This window comes from Dendrobates tinctorius, unplaced genomic scaffold (genome assembly GCF_039654945.1).
Source record: "Dendrobates tinctorius isolate UK_male_01 unplaced genomic scaffold, ASM3965494v1 ptg000028l, whole genome shotgun sequence".
Lineage (NCBI taxonomy): Eukaryota > Metazoa > Chordata > Amphibia > Anura > Dendrobatidae > Dendrobates > Dendrobates tinctorius.
The window spans coordinates 22273586-22298365 of record NW_027361696.1 but is presented as its reverse complement, the minus strand read 5'-3'; the positions used below and the strand labels follow the sequence as shown (position 1 = coordinate 22298365).

Here is a 24780-nt window from a genome sequence, read left to right as displayed (position 1 = left end):
GTCAAGGTATACCCATATCAGAGCAGTCCCTAACTGATGTATTTAAAAACCTGACCATGTGTATAGTACCTATATTAGCAGGCGTCAGAAACGTAATGTCCGATGTGGACACGCTGTGGAAGACGGATTTTATGTGCATGGCCCACAAGGGAGGGGTGAAGACCTCCCTAATGTTGCAAAAACAAGAAACCAATTGAATATAAACACATGGGCCATGCACACAGTGAACACGTTTTTCAAATTTTTTCCTTGTGTAATAATTCTGATGTCTTCATTTTTCAGTCTAAGGGTCTGTTGTTATCATATTGTTGCAGACTTGTGATTTATGTTTGTAGCGTGTTAGACATGCAGAACATCATGTCTACATGTGCTATCTATACTACTAGAGTAAGGAAGGGGTTAATGTGCTCATGGTTGCCAAACTTCACAATTAGACTGAGGTCGCAGTAAAGTGTTTTCTCTCATCCAAGAAATCGATCCAATTACGATAATCACAATCTGATCAGGGTCTGATCAGATTTTAATCGGAGTGTGATCATAGTGTGGTTTGATTTTCTCAGAATATTGAGAAGATAGGAAAAGAAAATGTATCCATGTTTATACATCATTGAAGTACACAACTACACAATTCACATACACCAACCTGATACACTCTAATAAACTTACATACTGTTTGATACCACATTATAAAATACACATACCAGTAAAAAATAGATCAATTCCAAAATAGGGTCACTTTGTGGGGAGGTTATAATATTTTAGCACCTCAGGGACTCTACAAATGAGACATGGTGCCCTCAAACAATTTCATCAAAGACTGCACTCTAAAACGTCACTACTTCCTTTTGGAGCTCGGCAGTGTACTCATGCAGTAGCTTTCCCAAACATATGAGGAATCGGTGAACTCAGGAGAAATTGCACAACAAATATTCGGATCCACTTTCTATTGGCTCAAAAACAAGATTTTTCTGTGAAAAATGTTTTTTTTTTCAATTGACTGCTCAACATCATAAAATTCTGTGAAGCACCTAGGGGTTCAACATGCTCATTACACCTAGAGAAAAATTCCTTTAGGGGTCTTGTTTCCAAAATGGGGTCATTTGTAGGGGCTTTCTACTTTTTAGGCACATCAGGGGCTACATTAAAGCAACATGGTCTCCGCTCTCAATTCAAACCAATTTTCCGTTCTAAAAGTCAAATGGTGCTCCCTCCCTACCAAGCCCTGCTGTGCATCGAAATAGTAATTTTCCACAACATATTGGGTATCAGTGTACTCAGGAGAAATTGCACAACAAATAGCGTGGTCCATTTTTCTTCTGTTCCCCTTGTGAAAATGCATAATTTGGGGATAAACCAACACTACTGTGGGAAAAAGAAAAATGTTTTTTTTTTCCTTCCACATTGCTTTAAATCCTATGAAGCACCTGTAGGGTTAATAAACTTATGGAATGTGGTTTTGATCACTTTGAGGGGTGTAGTTTTTAATTTGGTGTATCTTTTGAGTATTTTCTGTAATATAGGCCCCTCAAAGTCACTTCAAATGTGATGTGTTCCCTAAAAAAAATTTATTTTACTAATTTTGTTGGAAAAATGAGAAATTGCAGATAAACTTTTAACCCTTATACATTTCGTGTGATATACCGTATATACTCGAATATAAGTCGAGATTTTCAGCCCAAAAAATTGGGCTGAAAGTCCCCCTCTCGTCTTATATTCGAGTCATATACAAAGGGGGTCGGAGGGGGCGGATGTGTCAGGTCATACTTACCCGTCCTGATGCTGTGTCTTGAGCCCCCAGCTTCTCCCCGTGCTCTCTCTTCCTGCCTTCAGCGGTCACGTGGTGCCGCTCATTAAAACTCATGAATATGTGCATATTCATGAGTTTTAATGAGCGGTACCACGTGACCGCTGAAGGCAGGAAGAGAGAGTGTGGAGAAGCTGGGGGCTCAAGACACAGCGTCAGGACGGGTAAGTATAGCGATACTCACCTGTCCTGCGTCCATGGCTGCTTGCTGCTGTCTGTCATCGGTCAGTGACTTCAGACAGCAGAGGGTGCAGTGACGTGGTTAGTGCGCGCCGCTCCCCCTGCAGTCTGAACGTCACTGACTGATGACGTGGCAGATAGCGGTGAGCAGCCATGGACGCAGGACAGGTGAGAATCTGACACCCAGCGACGGAGAGGTGAGTATGTCATTTTTTTTAATTTTACATGCAGCAGCAGCATGGGGGCAGCATATGGGGGAACAATCTATGGAGCTTCTTATGGGGGCAGCATATGGGGGAACAATCTATGGAGCTTCTTATGGGGGCAGCATATGGGGGAACAATCTATGGAGCTTCTTATGGGGGCAGCATATGGGGGAACAATCTATGGAGCTTCTTGTGGGGGCCGCATATGAGGGAACAATCTATGGAGCTTCTTATGGGGCAGCATATGGGGGAACAATCTATGGAGCTTCTTATGGGGGCAGCATATGGGGGAACAATCTATGGAGCTTCTTCTGAGGACACCATATGGGGGAATAATCTATGGAGCATTTCCCACCCTAGACTTATACTCGAGTCAATAAGTTCTCCCAGTTTTTTGGGGCAAAATTAGGGGGGTCGACTTATACTCCGGTCGACTTATACTCGAGTATATACGGTAATGATATAACTCTCTGGTTTAAGGGCATAAAAATGAAAAGTTGGAAAATTGTAAAATTTTGAAAATTTTTGCTACATTTCCGAAATTTTCTCATATAAATGCAAAAAATATCAACCTAAATTTACCACTAACATAAAGCACAGTGTGTCACCAAAAAAAAATCTTAAACTCACAGGGATTGGTTGACGTGTTCCAGAGTTATTACCATATAAGGTAACACTGGTCAGAATTCAAAAATTTGGTCTGGTCAATAGGGTGAAAACAGACTGGGGTGAAGGAGTTAAAAAGCATTTAAAAAATGTTGAAAAAAATAAAATGTTCTAAGTACTAATAGTTTTATCACTGCTATTATTATTAGCCACAACTTCCACACATTGTACTATTATTACTAGTTAACAATAATACTTTTCTGAGCCCTTTTCCTAGTTATTGCTATAATATCACCACCACAACTACCAACCAAAACTACAGCAGTCGCTACTCTGCTTTCATTACAACTCCTACTGTGGTGACAATACTTCTACTACTACTACCACCAAACAGACACTCACCAAGCAGTCCTCCTGCCGTGTCTCCGACATCTTTCAGCACGTCACCTTTTTTCAAAAAAGATATAGAAATTATAATTTTCTTCAAAATTGAATTATTACACTTCAAATATGTCTTCAAACTCTCCTGCGCTTAATTATGCAGAATATCTATACCAGTTGTCACTTTGCTGCTAGTTTTCAGATTCAAAAGATTTTTCTAAACTGTCATCACATGGCGATTGTACGAAACCACACTTAACTTAGCATCAAACTCAGAAAGAGAAATATCTGTAGTCGAGCATGACCAAAGTCTGACATATCAGTATCAGATAGAGGGTGTAAGGAGCAGTAATATGGTCATACACACGAGATCTCATATACCACTTAGGATACAACTGCCAAGTAAATTTACCTGCATTTGATAAGAGATTTCCTCCAACGTCTGAAAAAAATACAATTTTTTAGTTAGTAACTGTTTAAAATTATTTATACCCCAACCTAAAAAAATAGACATAACTTATGTTATTTGCAACAAAGTAAATCCTTTTATCAATTGCACTTGATCCTATATGTGAAAGCGTTGGTTCTTAGTCATTCACATAGTTGACATAGCTTCTGTGTAATTAAAGAAGCCCTCCTCCTCCCATCAAAGTTTTTATCCTCTTAATATATTTTGCAATCATCATATTATATAGCACTGTGTACTTACGATTACTCATTTTGCCTTTTTACCCAGGTAATTTTTCTCTTCTCCATTAGGTCTAGGACATCACATGATTAAAAATGACTAGCTGAATCCTTCTCAGCTATATGTAGAAACAGGAGGTCTCTTTTCCCTGCATGAATCATCATTAGAACTACAATTCTATATTAATGCTAAGTCCCTGGCAAGGCCGAGGAGGGAACAGCTGGTGAAGATTGGAGAAGAGAAGAATTAGCTTGGTAGAAGGGTAAAATGATCAATTGTAAGTACACAGTGCTGAATAATATGATAACCGCAATATATTTAGAGAATTAAAACTTTAATAGGAGTTCTTTTTTAACTCACGCATTAAATTCTCCTATCATATGGAAGAGTCTTCCCCATTAATACTCACTGAGTACTCCAGACACTAATCCTTGTACTGGCCCAGTAGCTGATGTGCTGCCACCTGTTCCAAGAAAAGATTATTATTAGTAAATTGTCCCACTTTTCTAGATGGAAAACAGACCCATTTTTATACTATTGTGTAACCCCGGTCTTAGCTTTATTCTTGTTGTCTTTGAAACAAATGTATTAATGACCACTCACTTAATCCATTTGTCGTCCGTCCTACTGTTCCACCAATCCCATTCAGTATATCACCTTCAAACACAAATAAAATGCAGAAAATGATCCATTGTTCTCTACCATGGTGAAAAGGGAACTTGTATGTGTACTTTTTAGCACCCTAGGAAAATTAACTTCATTAATTGTAAGGAAACTTTAACTTTTTGCAAAAGTTTGTAAACTGTTGTGTAGGCAAACAAAACTAGTGAAAAAATAAGTTGTATTATCCTGCAGCTGATTCTTCTACCATGTAACATCATATTCACTGTTGAAGTCAATTTACCTGCATCTGATAAAAGATTTCCTCCTGTATCTGTGAGAAAAATACAATTTCATGTTAGTAACTTATTAAAATTATTTATAACATAAGCTAAAACATTCAATATTTACATCTGAGTAAACCTTTTTATTTGTTACATTTTGACCCAGAATTGGAAGCTTCGGTTCTAATTTGTTGGCATAGTTACTATGTATATTAGTCGAGAATTACATCCTCTTATCATATAGAAGAGTCTTCCCCATGATTACTCACCGAGTACTCCGGACACTAATGTTTTTACCGGCCCGGTAGATGATGACGTGCCACCTGTTCAGAGAGAAGAATATCATTAGTAAGTGGCGCTGGTAGATTCTCCCTTGTTTTAGCTGCACTTGTAATAAACATTTCCAGATAAGATAGTTTAGAGTAGCGCAGAACTCACTTTTTTTTCTTAATTTGTTCTTGTTTAATAATTCTGATGTTTTCATTTTTCAATCTAAGGGTCTGTTATGACCAGCCTCTACTACAGCAGTCTTTACTCTGCTTTCATTACAACTACTACTGTGGTGATGATCCTTTTACTACTACTACCACCAGACACTCACCGAGCAACCCTCCTGCTGATTCTCCGACATCTTTCAGCACTCCACCTTAAGAAATTATAGAAATAATCATATCCTCTATATGTGAATTACTCCACTTAAAAGTATCCTGCACTTGTTACAATGTTATATCAGTACCAGTTGGCAATTTACATGATTGCAAGTTTTGAGACACAAAAGATGTTTCTGAAATAATAAAACACAGAACTCGCACAAAACCATAATATTAATAAAGCACCGTCCTGAGAAACAGACTTATCCGTAGTCGAACACGACCAATGTCTTATAGACCAGTACGGGGGAGCATGGAAGGAGCAGTAATATGGTTCTATACATGAGACCTCATATAAGGCTCAGGATAAAACCGCTAAGTTACCTGTATTTTGTAAGAGATTTCCTCCAGCGTCTAAAAAAAAATACAATTTTAAATTAGCAATTTATTTTTTAAAATATTACTACTACAGGCTGAACATTTAAAAAAAAAAATGATATGTAAGATGTTTACAATTAAGTAAACTGTTGACTTTAGATCTGTTTTATTTGGATCTAGATGCGGATGTTTTGTGGCTTAGTTGTTGGTAGAGTTATTACTATACATTCAAGTCACACATTGTATCCTCTTATACTGAGGTGTCTTCCCCATGATTACTCACTTAGTATTCCCGACAATAATCCTGTTTTTTTCCCATTAGATGATGCTTCACCACCTATTCCAAGAGAATAATGTAGTCATTAGTAAATGGCGCTTGTAGATTCTCTGCTGTTTTACTTGGACTTGCAGTTTAAAGGGCCACTGGTTTTTGTGACGCAGCAGCGATATTGCTAGCGATATCGCTATGTCTGATACTTACCTCTGACCGGCTCCCCCGCTGATCGCTGATCACGCGAGATCGTCCTGGACTGTTTCTCGTCGTCAGCTTCCTGCTGGGCTTCCTGTGGCGCCGAGGAGCGACGCGTGGACACGGGCGGGAGGACGTCAGGATCGCCTCATCTGACAGGTAAGTAGCGACCCCTGACCCCTGTTATGTTGCTGGTGAGATCTGCCTGTGTGGCAGCTCACTAGCGACCACTTAGCGATGCACCAGCGATCCTGACCGCGTCATATCGCTGGTCGGGATCGCTGGTGCATCGCTAAGTGTGACAGTACCTTAAGTCTTTACATATTTGATCCTGGGGTCGGTTTGACCGATTCCAGGAGCGCTGCTGCTGCACCAGCCTCCCGCACCACCAGTCACCTGACTGGCACCTGGATATGCACTGTTCGTGATCCTCACATAGATGATGGTGCATGAGCATTGGGCATCTGCCCAGCAATTTGATTGGATGAATTTCATGTCTATCAGTATGCTAAGTGCGTCTATTACTCCATAATGCTGTAGTGGATTATTACATGGTTTTCCTGCGCTGCTGATATGGTTCCACTTGTAGGATCCAGAACACATGAGAGCTAAAACAATGCACTTTTATAACATGGCCAATATTTACACAGATTTTCATTATACTTTTGGGATGTCACATGATTATGGCTCACTGTTGAGAAACAGAGCTTTTCTTAAGTCAGCTGGTAAGCCCATTAAAGATGCAAAACCGGAGAAGCAATTAATGGAGGCACTTATGTTATCAGTCCAAGTTGTCAAAATCAAGGTGAAAGCACACAGAGAAAGGTAGACTGAAATGGGAATAGTGGGAGCACTGGATTTTGGGGAGGAAGCTGACAATAACCCTGAGAGGGAAAGAATGGTGGGACATCCTGTCACCACAACCACCACATCTGTAACCACAGCAGGACAACACAAGTAACACATGGCTCTGGTAGATTCTCCACTTTTTCATTCAGTCATGGCTAATTTTTCGAGTTATTTACTGTTATACAATCATTTGTTCCAAGCCTTAAAAGGGTTTTACACTGCTAAAAAAGTGTACCCCAATTGATTTTAATAATGTAAAATAACAAACACAAGCAGTACTCACCATTCCCGGCTCTGGTGCTGGCTCTATGCTACTGCTTTTTTTTTGGTCCAGATCACATTACCGCTGCAGCCAATCACAGAGATTAGTAGCTCTAGTTGTCTACATTAGCAGAGCAGATGAGCCCAGTGATTGGCTGCAACGATGATGTGACGTCACACACAGAGACTGGAGTGGCGGAGGGGAGCTGACGCTGGAGTAGGAGGAATTTCTATCCGCCTTTGTTAGTTTACTTTACAGGAATCAATTGGGGTCCATTTTTCTAAAAGGGAATTTTCAGTTCAGAAAACCATTTTTTGGAAATTTTGTGTTAACAATTAAAGAGGTGGAGTCCTCATTTCTTGCTTTCTAATATCCTCTTACATTATCACTCATTTTGATCAGAAGGCCACATATTACCAAATAATAATTATACAAATAGTTTCTATTTCAAGTTATTGAAGCGAAGATGTGATTAACCATTTAATTCAGTTAATGGAGCACTAGGAGATGGAATGAAAAGTAAAAAATGGTCAAGTAAGACTAGTCCAAAAGCCAGACACAATGGATGTGAAATACTGAAGAATATGACATATACACTTTGTTTACCCATTGCCATTGATTCTTACGCCATTTCCTTTGAGTACCCAATAGTTAGGAGACCGAAAGGTGTTGTGGGATGTTGGACTGTGTTGGAACTGAAGCCTCCACCATAACTATATTCTAACCAGGAATGTTCGGATTGAGCGAATGGCTGCCACTTTGTATTTTGTAGAGGTTTCCCATTAAATAAGAATTCAGATATCCTCGAGTTCTTCGCTATAATAATGGACGCGCTAGTGTCAAAATCCTTCTGTCCACTGAGGCTGTAATTAAAGTTGAAGAATTCAATGTCCAGTATACTGGTCAGGAAAGATCCAAAGGGTTTGACTTGAAAATTTCTACCAGTGTTATAAAGCAAGACCTGAATTCTCTCTGTGCTGTGGGTGGATAAGGTCTTGGAAGCAGAGGTCTCAAATGTGATAATTTTTCCTGCTTCCAGGTTGGTCTTTAATTTCTTATGCCTAATTTGTACTCAAGATAAGTGGATTTAGGAGGCAAGACATGAGCTAAATCGTAATTAGACTGGAAGGAAAATCCTGGGACAAAGTAGGAAGTTCCTCAGTTATCTACAGGCAGGAGCTGCTCATAAGCGTGGCTGCAACCTCCATTTCCAGGAACACATGGATGGTCAGACAGAACGTCCACAGGATATTGAGAGGTCAGCCTGGTTCCAGAGAGGTCATCTTTACTTTGCAAGTTGCAACTGCAAGAATTGGAACGGCTCATGGTGTCACCCTTATTATAGAGCTTCCCATTGTAACTTACACTTGCACTGACAATGATGATGACTGCTGTTAATGTTGCATGAGCAAGAACAGCAAACACTGCATAGGGTTTCGAAAGTTCATCAATCGGGGTGATTATGTACTATTCAGTTCCCCCCTGCTCCACTGGGTAAAGCAAAGCAACATCTCCACTGGTTCCATTAAAGTTACGGGACATCACGGTGATGCTGGCATTGGCTGTAATCATTATGCTAACATGTGTTAACATTATGCCTGTGTTAGGGCCTAATAGGGTGAGATTAGTATCCCCCTTTTTTGACTTTTGTATCTATTTAGATTTTTGTGGACAAGTACCTGTATGATCCTAGCACCCTTTTGTTTTTGGATATTCTCATTTGTTAATTAATGAAATAAGAGGTATATTTTAGGGGTTTTCTTTTTTTTCTTGGTTTGTTTTTGTGATTTCCTGACCCCAATTATTTCTCTCGAGGTTTTGCTGTAATCATCATGCTGCCAGAAGATATCCCCGATCCTGTAATTTGCTGGGGTATTGGGAAATTGAATATCATTGCTTCTCCTTTCCCAACTTTGATATTTTTCTTGAAATCATAATTATTAATGAATACAGATACTGTGGTGGAAGGCGAAGAAGTCCCAGTAATCATGATTCTCCACATGGGGACTGCATTGCCTTTTGTGTTCTGTAAAAAAAACACAACAAAGACTCTTCCTTGGGCTGTGGTTCTCATCCACCCAAAAAAGGGAACTTGGAATTATATTTACATCTTGGGGGCTTTTTTCACAGAATAATATTGTTTTGAATCTAAATTGTCAATGAAGCACCAATGCTGACGTAAAGACTTCACTAAGCCAAAAGGCCACACCTTTGAGGGAATTGTTACATAGATGACATGTTACTGCAAGTGTCAAGAAGATCTAAGACTCTGAACAAGGCAGTCTAGCCCTTTAAAAGCCACAATAAAGGCTATCCTTGCTCCTAAGCAGTAGCCTATCTGCATATCCCCTTCAATGTATTGCTATGGTAGCTGATTACCTAATGAGGACCACAGGCAGGACTTACTAGGACAACCCCAATAGGAAAAAAGACTAACAGGAAACGTTGGAAGTGAGATGTTCTTCTCCTGACAACATGATCAAGTCTAATGAGCTCACACTCTGGAAGCCTTTACTAGCTAATATTTCCACAATGGAAATGAAAAATTTAAAAAAAAAAATTTTTTATTCGGCACTGCAGCTGGTATTCCATTATGTGGCCAGATTAAGGTCCTCTATAAATGGCACTGTCAATCACTGACAGTAGTATTTCATTGACGAGTTTGTTGGTGCATTGGCACCCATAAGCCCCATGTCTCATGTGCTGATGTACTCTCATGTCCTCCACGTGCGTCCCTTAGATACCCGATGTGTACGTTAGTTACCAGCTCCCTGCATCAGCGCACTGGTAACTAACGTATACATCGGGTATCCAAGGGACGCCCGTCCCTTGGATACCCGATGTGTACGTTAGTTACCAGCAGATCGCTGGTCTCCCGCCTGTCACACGCAGCGATGCGTGCTGGCCAGCGGGAGACCAGCGACCAAAGAAAAGTCCAGAGGTTTCCCAGAGCGATCAGCGATACCGGCAGGGGGGCCGGTCGCTGATCGCTGTCACACACAGCGATCTCGCTGGTGAGATCCCTGTTGTGTCACAAAACTTGTGACTCAGCAGCGATCTCGCTAGCGAGATCGCTGTGTGTGACGGGGCCCTTACAAGTAACCTACACCTTGCATCACTGCTCTTGCAGACCCTCATTATTGTGCTGTTTTCTAGCACTTCAGCAAAAAAATTGCTTTCAGTTACTGCCAAATACTTCAGAACTTGACTCATCAGTGCAGAGACCTGCTGTAATTTTTCTACACCCTAGTTCCAATGTTTTTGTGCATAGTTGCATTACTTGACCTTGTTTTTATTTGGAACTAGCTGAAGAGCCCGGCGCTGCCCAGGCATAGTAACTAACTGTGGTTAGTTATAGTAAATTATAATTATCCTTCATCCCATAGTCCCGTGCCCATATACCCATCATACATATCCACGATCCCATAGGCCCGTGCCCATATACCCATCATACATATCCTCCATCCCATAGTCGAGTGCCCATATGCCCATCACACATCCTCCATCCCATAGTCCCATGCCCATATACCCATCACACATCCTCCATCCCATAGTCCCATGCCCATATACCCATCATACATATTCGCCATCCCATAGTCGAGTGCCCATATACCCATCACACATCCTTCATCTCATAGTCCCATGCCCAAATACCCATCATACATATCCTCCATCCCATAGTCCAGTGCCCATATACCCATCACACATCCTCCATCCCATAGTCCCGTGCCCATATACCCGTCATACATATCCTCCATCCCATAGTCCAGTGCCCATATACCCAACACACATCCTCCATCCCATAGTCAACCATTATGACATCATAGTGAGCGGCGGGGCTTGCAACCTATGATGACATCAGCGTCGCCATGGCAACCATTATGACATCATAATGACGGGCGGGGATTGATGCACACACACTTTTTCCCCATTATATAGATAGGGGCAAAATTGTTTGGTGAATTGGAACGCGTGGGGTTAAAATTTCGCATCACAACATAGCCTAGGACGCTCTCAGGGTCCAGACGTGTGACTGTGCCAAATTTTGTGGCTATAGCTGCGATGGTGCGGATGCCAATCCCGGACGTGTACATACATACACACACACTTGAGCTTTATATATTAGATGTATGGTTTTTGGCTAATTCTACCCAGACTCCTCAAGACAGTAGGTTGTAACTTGGTCCCACTGCTAGTTTTTCAGTTTATACCGTATTTTTTAAATTATAAGACAAATTTGTTCTTCCAAATTTGAGAGGAAAATGGGGTGCATCTTATGATCCAAAGCAAGCTCAACGAGAGGGTTAGCGGTAGTGCAGTGGGGTCACAGGAGGTAGAGTCACTGGTTCAGGAGGCCGGCAGTGACAGGAGTGCGCTGAAGATGTGGTGCCTGGGTGCTCCTTAGATGTTGGCACCCATTCAATTCCCAGCCGTGTGCTTCTGGAGAATGGCTGCCGGAGGTGGTCATGTGCAGGTTGAGATCTCGAGACAAGATCTCGTTTCCCAATTTGTCTATCTGCACAGCCTGAAGCCCAATGCAGGGAACTGAATGGCAAAGGAGACTCCGCTCAGCAGAGCCAACATCTAATGAGCAACTATTCCTGCCGCTGCTGGCTTCCTGGAGCAGGGACCCTGCCTCCACTGCCACCAACACCCCCAAGTAAGCTACTGTTACAACTGATTATAAGACACACTACAATTTTATTTAAAACATGGTTTTTCCCATTTTCCACTCAAAAAATTGTTACATGTCTTATTGTCCGATGTGTCTTATTATCCGCAAATTACGGAATATACTCAAAATAAAGAAGGCATTTAGTGAGATATAGAGGGACACTTTTGGTGGTGGAAAGATCCAGCCTATCACCACATGGAGCTGTAAAAATGAAGTACATTATTTGATTCATTGGTATAGCCTTTTACCAAGAATGCAAATATCATACTTCATTGTTACAGCTCCATTTGGTTGTGGACTGAAACTTTGCACCACCACCAGTGTCCATTCATGTACTGTATGGTATCTAATGATACTTTTCTCTTGTCCTAGTATCGTTTAGCACACTTAGACTGAGCTTTGAGGGCACCGGTAGCAACATAATCCAGCCACTTTACACTATTTGCCAGTATTAGAGTTGTCCCCATGTAGCACAACTCCCAAATGTGACCACTTTCTCATGTCTTTTAAGCTTTGTCATACTTACCCTATGTGTGCCATTTATCTGGTTTCCCTACGTGTTTTTGAGTCCTGAGTTGATTGCTCTGCTGGATACCTTCAGTAATCATGATTAGTCTTTGAGCTGCTGCACTAAGTTTCCTTTGATTATCATTGCAATCATAGTCCAAAATTGCCCATTTTTGGTGTATTTAATGCAAATACTAATGCAAATAATGCATCATGCATCAATAACCCATCATGTAATACCATCAGGAGGTGTCTGAGAGGGTCTAAATTTATTCTACAGCTTAACACCAAACCTAACCATCCAGTAAATGTAAATAAGAAGGCGTTCTGGATGTGATGACTTGGCTCCCACAGAGCCCTGATCTCTCATCATCCTATCTGTCACAAGAAGAGACAGAAGGATCCACACAAGACTCATTCAGAGAAGATCTGAGGCAGTTCTCCAAGATGTTTGGTACAACCTTTTGTCAAGTTCCTTCAAAAACTATGTGCAAGTCACAAGTGACCGAGCAGAAGTGATAAAGGTGAAGAGTGGTCATGCCAACTTTCTTTTGTCTGATTGGTTGCTATATGTAGGCTTTATGTACCGATAAGTAAATTATAACAGCCCCTAAGAGGATTATCACTCACACATTTCTTTGATTTAGGGTCATTCTAAAATATATTCTTTTAAATATAACCTAACAAGGTTTGCACTCATAAACATTATTGTAATTGGTATTTTAAAACCCTCACCATTTTGTTTCCCATTTTGATCAAATGTAAATGTCAAGCTTCCTATTAACAAGAAAAGAAAGGTTTTACTACTTGTTGGATATTTTTCCTACAAACAGCACTCCATGTGGTCAGACAAGGTATTACAAGTAAAGCTCAATGATTTGCACACATTTATTTTTATTTTTATACATCACCTGTCGTTGGTAATCCTCCCTTTACATCTGAAAGTAAAAAAGGGTTTTATTGGCTGTTTATTTAAGCTTAAAAATTTATTTTTTAAAAGAAATACAATTTTCACATTACAATACTATACTAGTGTTGACTTACTTGTTTGTATCTGCTGCTGTCCTGCTGTTCCCTGAAATCCTCCTGGGGCACCATTTACTAAAGAATAAATAGTACAACTTACAGTTTTTATGATAAATTATTATGCTTTACGGTTTCGTCAGATCCCAGAGCTTAATAATCATTGGGTGAAAAATAATTATAATATTCCCCTGGCCCATTATCGGTCATGTGCTAAAGAACTACTCAAACCTGAAGGCCCTGATGCATAGCAAATATGCAGGAAATCATGTGCCGAAGGAAAGAAGGACTGGATGCACCTTGATGGTGTGACAGGTGAATCAGTGAGTATTAATATTTTTTTTTCAATCTCTTTGAACATCAAATTGGTAGCCATCCGCTGAATTTGGAGAAAGTCTATGACAAAAAAATAATTTCTAAGGATTTAGATTTTGGGGGAAGATTGGAGGAAAATTCTGTTTTCCTGGAACCCATTAGGTCATCTCTAAATTTTTGGTGTTTTTATTTTTCGCTATAAGGCTCTGTTGACATCAGGCCATTCTTGAAGCCGATGGTTGGGAGTTTAAGAATTTTAAGAATCTATATTGCAGGATTTGCTTGTTTAGCCTCATATCTATTTGTACTTATGGAGTTTGATTATGTCGTTCATTGATTCTCATTGTAACAAGATCTTTTGAATTTCTTGACTCCTTTACATTAACATTATGGACTACGCTTTTCAGTAAAGTTTAGTCAAAGGTTCCACAACATCTTAAAGAATGTCCGTAATTTTTCATAGAAAATAATGAACATTACTAGACATTGATTGGATGCAATTACCTGTTACTGATACTCTGCCACCACCATCTAAAACAATGGACAAAATATTTTATTATACACAGCAGCCAAAGAAACAACGGGACTTTGTAGGACATTACCACCCCTTCAATGTTCTTTCAGAATAATGAGAAGCTTCCACATGACTGTGCCGGTACCGCAGCTTAGCCCCATTCAAGGAAAAGTTGCGGAACTTGGGTTTATTACCAAGACTCATGCAGACTATGGCATAAATTGGACGAGTGCAATCTGATAAACAAAAACTGCACTCGGACCAATGTTATTCAGTGAGGCAGTGAGACCTAATCGGCATTAGAAAATAAGCACAGCATGCTCGATTTTGCTCCAGAAATTGGATAAGACTCACCCATTAAAAAAATCTAAAATAATTGAAGGCCACAGAATAGCATCTGATTTTTAAGGATACATTACAATTATGTAAAATAGGAAACTGTAAATGATTAATAACTGCTGATGTAAAAAAAAAAAAAACATGTTGCGTACAGATGACAAGTGAGAATAACATTCTTCCACTTTTCTGGTTGAAAATCACACTGATTTTTTATTCTGTCATGTGACCCCTTAGCTGTATTCTTGTTGTGTTTGAAACAAATGTATTTGTGACCACTCACTTAATCCACTAGTCGTCCCACCTGCTGTTCCACCAATTCCATTCAGTATATCACCTTCAAACACAATTAAAATGCAGAACATGATCCATTGTTCTCTAACATGGTGGAAAGAGAACTTTTATGTGTACTTTTTACAGGTCTAAAAAAATTAACTTCATTAACTTAATTATTTCTAAAGAAACTTAAACTATCTACAAAAGTTTGTGAACTGTTGGGTAGGCAAACAAAACTGATGAAGAAATGAAGGTGTATTATCATGCAGCTGATTCTTCTACCATGCAACATCATATTCACTGCTGAAGTCAATTTACCTGCATCTGATAAAAGATTTCCCCCTGTATCTGTAAAAAAAAATACAATTTTAGGTTAGTAATTTTTTAAAATTATTTATAACATAAGCTAAAAAATTCAATATTTACAACTGAGTAATTCTTTATATTTGTTACATTTGGCCCCAAATCTAGAAGCTTCGGTTCTTACTTGTTGGCATAGTTACTATGTACAGTATATAAGTCGAGCATTACATCCTCTTAACAAATAGAAGAGTCTTCCCCATGATTACTCACCGAGTACTCCGGACACTAATGTTTTTACTGGCCCGATAGATGATGTCGTGCCACCTGTTCAGAGAGAAGAATATCATTAGTAAATGTCGTTGGTAGATTCTCCCTTGTTTTAGCTGCACTTGTAATAAACATTTTCAGATAAGACAGTTTAGAGTAACGCAGAACTCACTTTTTTTTTTCTTAATTTGTTCTTGTTTAATAATTCTGATGTTTTCATTTTTCAATCTAAGGGTCTGTTATGACCAGCCTCTACTACAGCAGTTTTTACTCTTCTTTCAATACAACTACTACTGTGGTGATGATCCTTTTACTACTACTACCACCAGACACTCACCGAGCAACCCTCCTGCTGATTCTCCGACATCTTTCAGCACTCCACCTTAAGAAATTATAGAAATAATCATATCCTCTATATGTGAATTATTCCACTTAAAAGTATCCTGCACTTTTTACAATGTTATATCAGTACCAGTTGGCAATTTACATGACTGCAAGTTTTGAGACACAAAAGATTTTTCTGAAATAATAAAACACAGAACTCGCACAAAACCATAGTACTAATAAAGCATCGTCCTGAGAAACAGACTTATCCGTAGTCGAACACGACCAATGTCTTATAGACCAGTACGGGGGAGCATGGAAGGAGCAGTAATATGGTTCTATACATGAGACCTCATATAAGGCTCAGGATAAAACCGCTAAGTTACCTGTATTTTGTAAGAGATTTCCTCCAGCGTCTGAAAAAAAATACAATTTTAAATTAGCAATTTATTTTTTAAAATATTACTACTACAGGCTGAACATTTTAAAAAAAAAATTATATGTAAGATGTTTACAATTAAGTAAATTGTTGACTTTAGATCTGTTTTATTTGGATCTAGATGCGGATGCTTTGGGGCTTAGTTGTTGGTAGAGTTATTACTCTACATTCAAGTCACACATTGTATCCTCTTATAATGAGTTGTCTTCCCCATGATTACTCACTTAGTATTCCCGACAATAATCCTGTTTTTTTCCCATTGGATGATGCTTCACCACCTATTCCAAGAGAATAATGTAGTCATTAGTAAATGGCGCTTGTAGATTCTCTGCTGTTTTACTTGGACTTGCAGTTTAAAGGGCCTGTCACACTAAGCGATATCGCTAGCAATATCGCTGTAGCGTCACTGGTTTTTTTAATGTAGCAGCTATATTGCTAGCGATATCACTATATCTGATACTTACCAACGACCGGTTCCCGCGCTGATTATCGCTGATCGCGCGAGATCGTCCTGGACCGTTTCTCGTCGTCAGCTTCCTGCTGGGCTTCCTGTGTCGCCGTCGAGCGACGCGTGGACGCGGGCGGGAGGACATCAGGATCGCCTCGTCTGACAGGTAAGTAGCGACCCCCGACCCCTGCTATGTCGCTGGTGAGATCTGCCTGTGTGGCAGCTCACTAGCGATCACTTAGCGATGCACCAGCGATCCTGACCGCGTCATATCGCTGGTCGGGATCGCTGGTGCATCGCTAAGTGTGACAGTACCTTACATCTTTACATATTTGATCCTGGGGTCGGTTTGACCAATTCCAGGAGTGCTGTTGCTGCACCACCCTCCCGCACTACCAGTCACCTGACCGGCACCTGGATATGCACTGTTCGTGATCCTCACATAGATGATGGTGCATGAGCATTGGGCATCTGCCCAGCAATTTGATTGGATGAATTTCATGTCTATCAGTATGCTAAGTGAGTCTATTACTCCATAATGCTGTAGTGAATTATTACATGGTTTTCCTGTGCTGCTAATATGGTTCCACTTGTAGGATCCAGAACACATGAGAGCTAAAACAATGCACTTTTATTTATCGAAGCGTTTTGTATTTATCAAACTTCTTTCTCAGGATACAACCACAATGAAAATACAATGACAAACAGCTTATAGAGGAGTTGGCATTCAAATAAAGGCACCAAAATGGCACATGTTCACCTTTCACCAGTTATGAACGGTATCCAAGAGATGTACAATGAAGGCACTGACCCTGATAACACCGGTTCAGTCTCCATACATAATTTTCACATATTTTTTTTTATTTTTTTAAAGTTGAAGTTTAAATGTAAGTACTTTCTCAAATATGACACTTCATATTTGATGCTTTTATGGATATCTTTTATCTTGTTTTTTTCACCGCTGATCAGAAGCGTTGTTTGCTGCGCTGTCATGCACATGACAGTGCGACAAACACCCTGTGTTCGGGCAGCTGAACCCGAACCGTAACACGGACTTCTTGATGAAGTCCACATTCAGGGTCCGTGCCCGAACAGTAGGTGTTCGGTACAGACACCGAACTTTACTGTTCGGGTTCGCCCATCTCTAGTCTCAATTATTTTTATTTCGTGGATTATTTTTTATGCTTCTGTATTAATTAGTCATTAGTTCACTGCAAGTTGGTAAGTTAACTTGAATGGCATTGAATAATTTCTATGGAAATTCAATAATTTTTAGCATAATTTTTGGTGTCACCAGACCACGAGCCACAATAATCATTGAGGAGGAAAAACATAATATTATTCACCTCGTCCCATATCGGTAATGTGCTAGAGATCTGCATAGTAAATATGCAGGAAAACACACAAGTGATAGAGAAGGGCTAATAGTGTCTTCTATATTCTATATTTTTTTAATAACTAGTCTCATCATCTTATATTTTGTTTAATATTTTACTTAACATTTCATAATTGGTCTAATCTAATAATATATAATATTATATTATTTCATATGCAATATTTCTAAAAAGCTGTGTGCAATGAGAAAAACATAACAGCCAAAAAATCAGGCAGAGCTGTATATAGGCCCTCACTGAGGAGTGTAGACTGGCAATGGGTAACATGGCCAATATTTACACAGATTTTCATTATACTTTTGGGATGTCACATGATTGTGGCACACTGTTGGTAGACTGAAATGGGAATAGTGGGAGCACTGGATTTTGGGGAGGAAGCTGACAATAACCCTGAGAGGGAAGGAAGGGTGGAACATCCTGTCACCACAACCACCACATCTGTAACCACAGCAGGACAACACAAGTAACACATGGCTCTGGTAGATTCTCCACTTTTTCATTCAGTCATGGCTAATTTTTCGAGTTATTTACTGTTATACAATCATTTGTTCCAAGCCTTAAAAGGGTTTTACACTGTTAAAAAAGTGTACCCCAATTGATTTCAATAATGTAAAATAACAAACACAAGCAGTACTCACCATTCCCGCCTCTGGTGCTGGCTCTATGCTACTGCTTTTTTTTTGGTCCAGATCACATTACCGCTGCAGCCAATCACAGAGATTAGTAGCTCTAGTTGTCTACATTAGCAGAGCAGATGAGCCGTGATTGGTTGCAACGATGATGTGACGTCACACACAGAGACTGGAGTGGCGGAGGGGAGCTGATGCTGGAGTAGGAGGAATTTCTATCCGCCTTTGTTGGTTTACTTTACAGTAATCAATTGGGGTCCATTTTTCTAAAAGGGAATTTTCAGTTCAGAAAACCATTTTTGGAAATTTTGTGTTAACAATTAAAGAGGTTGAGTCCTCATTTCTTGCTTTCTATTATCCCCTTATATTATCGCTCATTTTGATCAGAAGACCACATATTACCAAATAATAATTATAGGATTCTTTTAACCTTCAGAGTCCTCAGTTGTTATTTCATGGAAAATCTGTTGGTGCTGATAATTGTTCTAATTCATCATCACCATTATTTTTTTTTACCTAATAAGTAGTTGAAGGTCATTTACATTTACTTTTTATTGTCGCTTACTACAAATAGTTTCTATTTCAAGTTATTGAAGCGAAGATGTGATTAACCATTTAATTCAGTTAATGGAGCACTAGGAGATGGAAGGAAAAGTAAAAAATGGTCAAGTAAGACTAGTCCAAAAGCCAGACACAATGGATGTGAAATACTGAAGAATATGACATATACACTTTGTTTACCCATTGCCATTGATTCTTACGCCATTTCCTTTGAGTACCCAATAGTTAGGAGACCGAAAGGTGTTGTGGGCTGTTGGATTGTGTTGGAACTGAAGCCTCCACCATAACTATATTTTAACCAGGAATGTTCGGATTGAGCGAATGGCTGCCACTTTGTATTTTGTAGAGGTTTCCCATTAAATAAGAATCCAGATACCCTCGAGTTCTTCGCTATAATAATGGACGACTAGTGTCAAAATCCTTCTGTCCAATGAGGCTGTAATTAAAGTTGAAGAATTCAATGTCCGGGATACTGGTCAGGAAAGATCCAAAGGGATTGACTTGAAAATTTCTACCAGTGTTATAAAGCAAGACCTGAATTCTCTCTGTGCTGTGGGTGGATAAGGGCTTGGAAACAGAGGTCTCAAATGTGATAATTTTTCCTGCTTTCAGGTTGGTCTTTAATTTTTTATGCCTAATTTGTACTCAAGATAAGTGGATTTAGGAGGCAAGACATGAGCTAAATCGTAATTAGACTGGAAGGAAAATCCTGGGGCAAAGTCGGAAGTTCCTCAGTTATCTACAGGCAAGAGCTGCTCATAAGCGTGGTTGCAACCTCCATTACCAGGAACACATGAATGGTCAGACAGAACATTCACAGGATATTGAGAGGACAGCCTGGTTCCAGAGAGGTCATCTTTACTTTGCAAGTTGCAACTGCAGGAATTGGAACGGCTCCAGATCTACGATCATGGTGTCACCCTTATTATAGAGCTTCCCATTGTAACTTACACTTGCACTGACAATGATGATGACTGCTGTTAATGTTGCATGAGCAAGAACAGCAAACACTGCATAGGGTTTCGAAGGTTCATCAATCGGGGTGATTATGTACTATTCAGTTCCCCCCTGCTCCACTGGGTAAAGCAAAGCAACATCTCCACTGGTTCCATTAAAGTTACGGGACATCACGGTGATGCTGGCATTGGCTGTAATCATTATGCTAACATGTGTTAACATTATGCCTGTGTTAGGGCCTAATAGGGTGAGATTAGTATCCCCCTTTTTTGACTTTTGTATCTATTTAGATTTTTGTGGACAAGTACCTGTCTGATCCTAGCACCCTTTTGTTTTTGGATATTCTCATTTGTTAATTAATGAAATAAGAGGTATATTTTAGGAGTTTTCTTTTTTTTTTGGTTTGTTTTTGTGATTTCCTGACCCCAATTATTTCTCTCGAGGTTTTGCTGTAATCATCATGCTGCCAGAAGATATCTCTGATCCTGTAATTTGCTGGGGTTTTGGGAAATTGAATATCATTGTTTCTCCTTTCCCAACTTTGATATCTTTCTTGCATACACACACACACACTTGAGCTTTATATATTAGATGTATGGTTTTTGGCTAATTCTACCCAGACTCCTCAAGACAGTAGGTTGTAACTTGGTCCCACTGCTAGTTTTTCAGTTTATACCGTATTTTTTAGATTATAAGACAAATTTGTTCTTCCAAATTTTGGAGGAAAATGGGGCGCATCTTATAATCCAAAGCAAGCTCAACGAGGGGGTTAGCGGTAGCGAAGTGGGGTCACAGGAGGTAGAGTCACTGGTTCAGGAGGCCGGCAGTGACAGGAGTGCGCTGATGATGTGGTGCCTGGGTGCTCCTTAGATGTTGGCACCCATTCAATTCCCAGCCGTGTGCTTCTGGAGAATGGCTGCCAGAGGTGGTCATGCGCAGGTTGAGATCTCGAGACAAGATCTCGTTTCCCAATTTGTCTATCTGCATAGCCTGAAGCCCAATGCAGGGAACTGAATGGCAAAGGAGACTCCGCTCAGCAGCGCCAACATCTAATGAGCAACTATTCCTGCCGCTGCTGGCTTCCTGGAGCAGGGACCCTGCCTCCACTGCCACCACCACCCCCAGGTAAGCTACTGTTAAAACTGATAATAAGACACACTACAATTTTATTTAAAACATGGTTTTTCCCATTTTCCACTCAAAAATTTGTTACATGTCTTATAGTCCGATGTGTCTTATTATCCGCAAATTACGGAATATACTCAAAATAAAGAAGGCATTTAGTGAGATATAGAGGGACACTGTTGGTGGTGGAAAGATCCAGCCTATCACCACATGGAGCTGTAAAAATGAAGTACATTATTTGATTCATTGGTATAGCCTTTTACCAAGAATGCAAATATCATACTTCATTGTTACAGCTCCATTTGGTTGTGGACTGAAACTTTGCACCACCACCAGTGTCCATTCATGTACTGTATGGTATCTAATGATACTTTTCTCTTGTCCTAGTATGGTTTAGCACACTTAGACCGAGGTTTGAGGGCACCGGTAGCAACATAATCCAGCCACTTTACACTATTTGCCAGTATTAGAGTTGTCCCCATGTAACACAACTCCCAAATGTGACCACTTTCTCATGTCTTTTAAGCTTTGCCATACTTACCCTATGTGTGCCATTTATCTGGTTTCCCTACGTGTTTTTGAGTCCTGAGTTGAATGCTCTAGTCTTTGAGCTGCTACAGTAAGTATTTTTCTTTGATTATCATTGCAATCATAGTCCAAAATTGCCCATTTTTGGTGTATTTAATGCAAATACTAATGCAAATAATGCAGATATTTACCCATCATGTAATACCATCAGGAGGTGTCTGACAGGGTCTAAATTTATTCTACAGCTTAACACCAAACCTAACCATCTAGTCAATGTAATTAAGAAGGAGTTCTGGATGTGATGACTTGGCTCCCACAGAGCCCTGATCTCTCATCATCCTATCTGTCACAAGAAGAGACAGAAGGATCAGCACAAGACTCATTCAGAAAAGATCTGAGGCAGTTCTCCAAGATGTTTGGTACAACCTTCTGTCAAGTTCCTTCAAAAACTATGTGCAAGTGACAAGTGACGGAGCAGAAGTGATAAAGGTGAAGAGTGGTCATGCCAACTTTCTTTTGTCTGATTGGTTGCTATATGTAGGCTTTATGTACCGATAAGTAAATTATAACAGCCCATAAGGGATTATCACTCACACATTTCTTTGATTTAGGGTCATTCTAAAATATATTCTTTAAAATATAACCTAACAAGGTTTGCACTCATAAACATTATTGTAATTGGTATTTTAAAACCCTCACCATTTTGTTTCCCATTTTGATCAAATGTAAATGTCAAGCTTCCTATTAACAAGAAAAGAAAGGTTTTACTACTTGTTGGATATTTTTCCTACAAACAGCACTCCATGTGGTCAGACAAGGTATTACAAGTAAAGCTCATTGATTTACACACATTTATTTTTATACATCACCTGTCGTTGGTAATCCTCCCTTTACATCTGAAAGTAAAAAAGGGTTTTATTGGCTGTTTATTTAAGCTTAAAAATTTATTTTTTAAAAGAAATACAATTTTCACATTACAATACTAAACTTGTGTTGACTTACTTGTTTGTATCTGCTGCTGTCCTGCTGTTCCCTGAAATCCTCCTGGGGCACCATTTACTAAAGAATCAATAGTACAACTTACAGTTTTTATGATAAATTATTATGCTTTACGGTGTCGTCAGATCCCAGAGCTTAATAATCATTGGGTGAAAAATAATTATAATATTCCCCTGGCCCATTATCGGTCATGTGCTAAAGAACTACTCAAACCTGAAGGCCCTGATGCATAGCAAATATGCAGGAAATCATGTGCCGAAGGAAAGAAGGACTGGATGCACCTTGATGGTGTGACAGGTGAATCAGTGAGTTTTAATATTTTTTTTTCAATCTCTTTAAACATCAAATTGGTAGCCATCTGCTGAATTTGGAGAAAGTCTATGACAAATAAATAATTTCTAAGGATTTAGATTTTGGGGGAAAATTGGAGGGAAATTCAGTTTTCCTGGAACCCATTAGGTCATCTCTAAATTTTTGGTGTTTTTATTTTTCGCTATAAGGCTCTGTTGACATCAGGCCATTCTTGAAGCCGATGGTTGGGAGTTTAAGAATTTTAAGAATCTACATTGCAGGATTTGCTTGTTTAGCCTCATATCTATTTGTACTTATGGAGTTTGATTATGTCGTTCATTGATTCTCATTGTAACAAGATCTTTTGAATTTCTTGACTCCTTTACATTAACATTATGGACTACGCTTTTCAGTAAAGTTTAGTCAAAGATTCCACAACATCTTAAAGAATGTCCGTAATTTTTCATAGAAAATGTTGAACATTACTAGACATTGCTTGCATGCAATTACCTGTTACTGATACTCTGCCACCACCATCTAAAACAATGGACAAAATATTTTATTATACACAGCAGCCAAAGAAACAACGGGACTTTGTAGGACATTACCACCCCTTCAATGTTCTTTCAGAATAATGAGAAGCTTCCACATGACTGTGCCGGTACCGCAGCTTAGCCCCATTCAAGGAAAAGTTGCGGAACTTGGGTTGATTACCAAGACTCGTGCAGACCATGGCATAAATTGGACGAGTGCAATCTGATAAACAAAAACTGCACTCGGACCAATGTTATTCAGTGAGGCAGTGAGACCTAATCGGCATTAGAAAATAAGCACAGCATGCTCGATTTTGCTCTGGAAATAGGATAAGACTCACCCATTAAAAAAATCTAAAATAGTTGAAGGCCACAGAATAGCATCTGATTTTTAAGGATACATTACAATTATGTAAAATAGGAAACTGTAAATGATTAATAACTGCTGATGTAAAAAAAAAAAAAACATGTTGCGTACAGATGACAAGTGAGAATAAAATTCTTCCACTTTTCTGGTTGAAAATCAGACTGATTTTTTATACTGTCATGTGACCCCTTAGCTGTATTCTTGTTGTGTTTGAAACAAATGTATTTGTGATCACTCACTTAATCCACTAGTCGTCCCACCTGCTGTTCCACCAATTCCATTCAGTATATCACCTTCAAACACAATTAAAATGCAGAACATGATCCATTGTTCTCTAACATGGTGGAAAGAGAACTTTTATGTGTACTTTTTACAGGTCTAAAAAAATTAACTTCATTAACTTAATTAATTCTAAAGAAACTTAAACTATCTGCAAAAGTTTGTGAACTGTTGGGTAGGCAAACAAAACTGATGAAGAAATGAAGGTGTATTATCATGCAGCTGATTCTTCTACCATGCAACATCATATTCACTGCTGAAGTCAATTTACCTGCATCTGATAAAAGATTTCCTCCTGTATCTGTAAAAAAAAATACAATTTTAGGTTAGTAACTTTTTAAAATTATTTATAACATAAGCTAAAAAATTCAATATTTACAACTGAGTAATTCT

General features: G+C 39.3%; 1 protein-coding gene across 24 annotated transcripts in view; it reads right to left on the bottom strand.

Moving 5' to 3' along the window:
* LOC141085206 (uncharacterized) overlaps positions 1-24780 on the bottom strand; it is a 144940-nt gene that overhangs the window by 42217 nt on the left and 77943 nt on the right. For 13 of the 24 annotated variants that reach the window (XM_073570440.1, XM_073570439.1, XM_073570431.1 and 10 more), the window contains 25 exons: positions 24659-24688; positions 24348-24401; positions 23719-23745; positions 22921-22977; positions 22788-22814; positions 22618-22659; positions 16501-16554; positions 16224-16253; positions 15851-15895; positions 15517-15570; positions 15262-15291; positions 14951-15004; positions 14322-14348; positions 13524-13580; positions 13391-13417; positions 13215-13256; positions 6001-6054; positions 5724-5753; positions 5351-5395; positions 5019-5072; positions 4770-4799; positions 4469-4522; positions 4275-4328; positions 3590-3619; positions 3199-3243 (listed from right to left, as the gene is read on the bottom strand). In XM_073570440.1, the coding sequence (XP_073426541.1) occupies positions 3199-3243; positions 3590-3619; positions 4275-4328; positions 4469-4522; positions 4770-4799; positions 5019-5072; positions 5351-5395; positions 5724-5753; positions 6001-6054; positions 13215-13256; positions 13391-13417; positions 13524-13580; positions 14322-14348; positions 14951-15004; positions 15262-15291; positions 15517-15570; positions 15851-15895; positions 16224-16253; positions 16501-16554; positions 22618-22659; positions 22788-22814; positions 22921-22977; positions 23719-23745; positions 24348-24401; positions 24659-24688 (1053 nt within the window). The remainder of the gene's footprint in view (positions 1-3198; positions 3244-3589; positions 3620-4274; positions 4329-4468; positions 4523-4769; positions 4800-5018; positions 5073-5350; positions 5396-5723; positions 5754-6000; positions 6055-13214; positions 13257-13390; positions 13418-13523; positions 13581-14321; positions 14349-14950; positions 15005-15261; positions 15292-15516; positions 15571-15850; positions 15896-16223; positions 16254-16500; positions 16555-22617; positions 22660-22787; positions 22815-22920; positions 22978-23718; positions 23746-24347; positions 24402-24658; positions 24689-24780) is intronic. The other 11 variants (XM_073570443.1, XM_073570438.1, XM_073570437.1 and 8 more) reach the window with 10 other exon arrangements.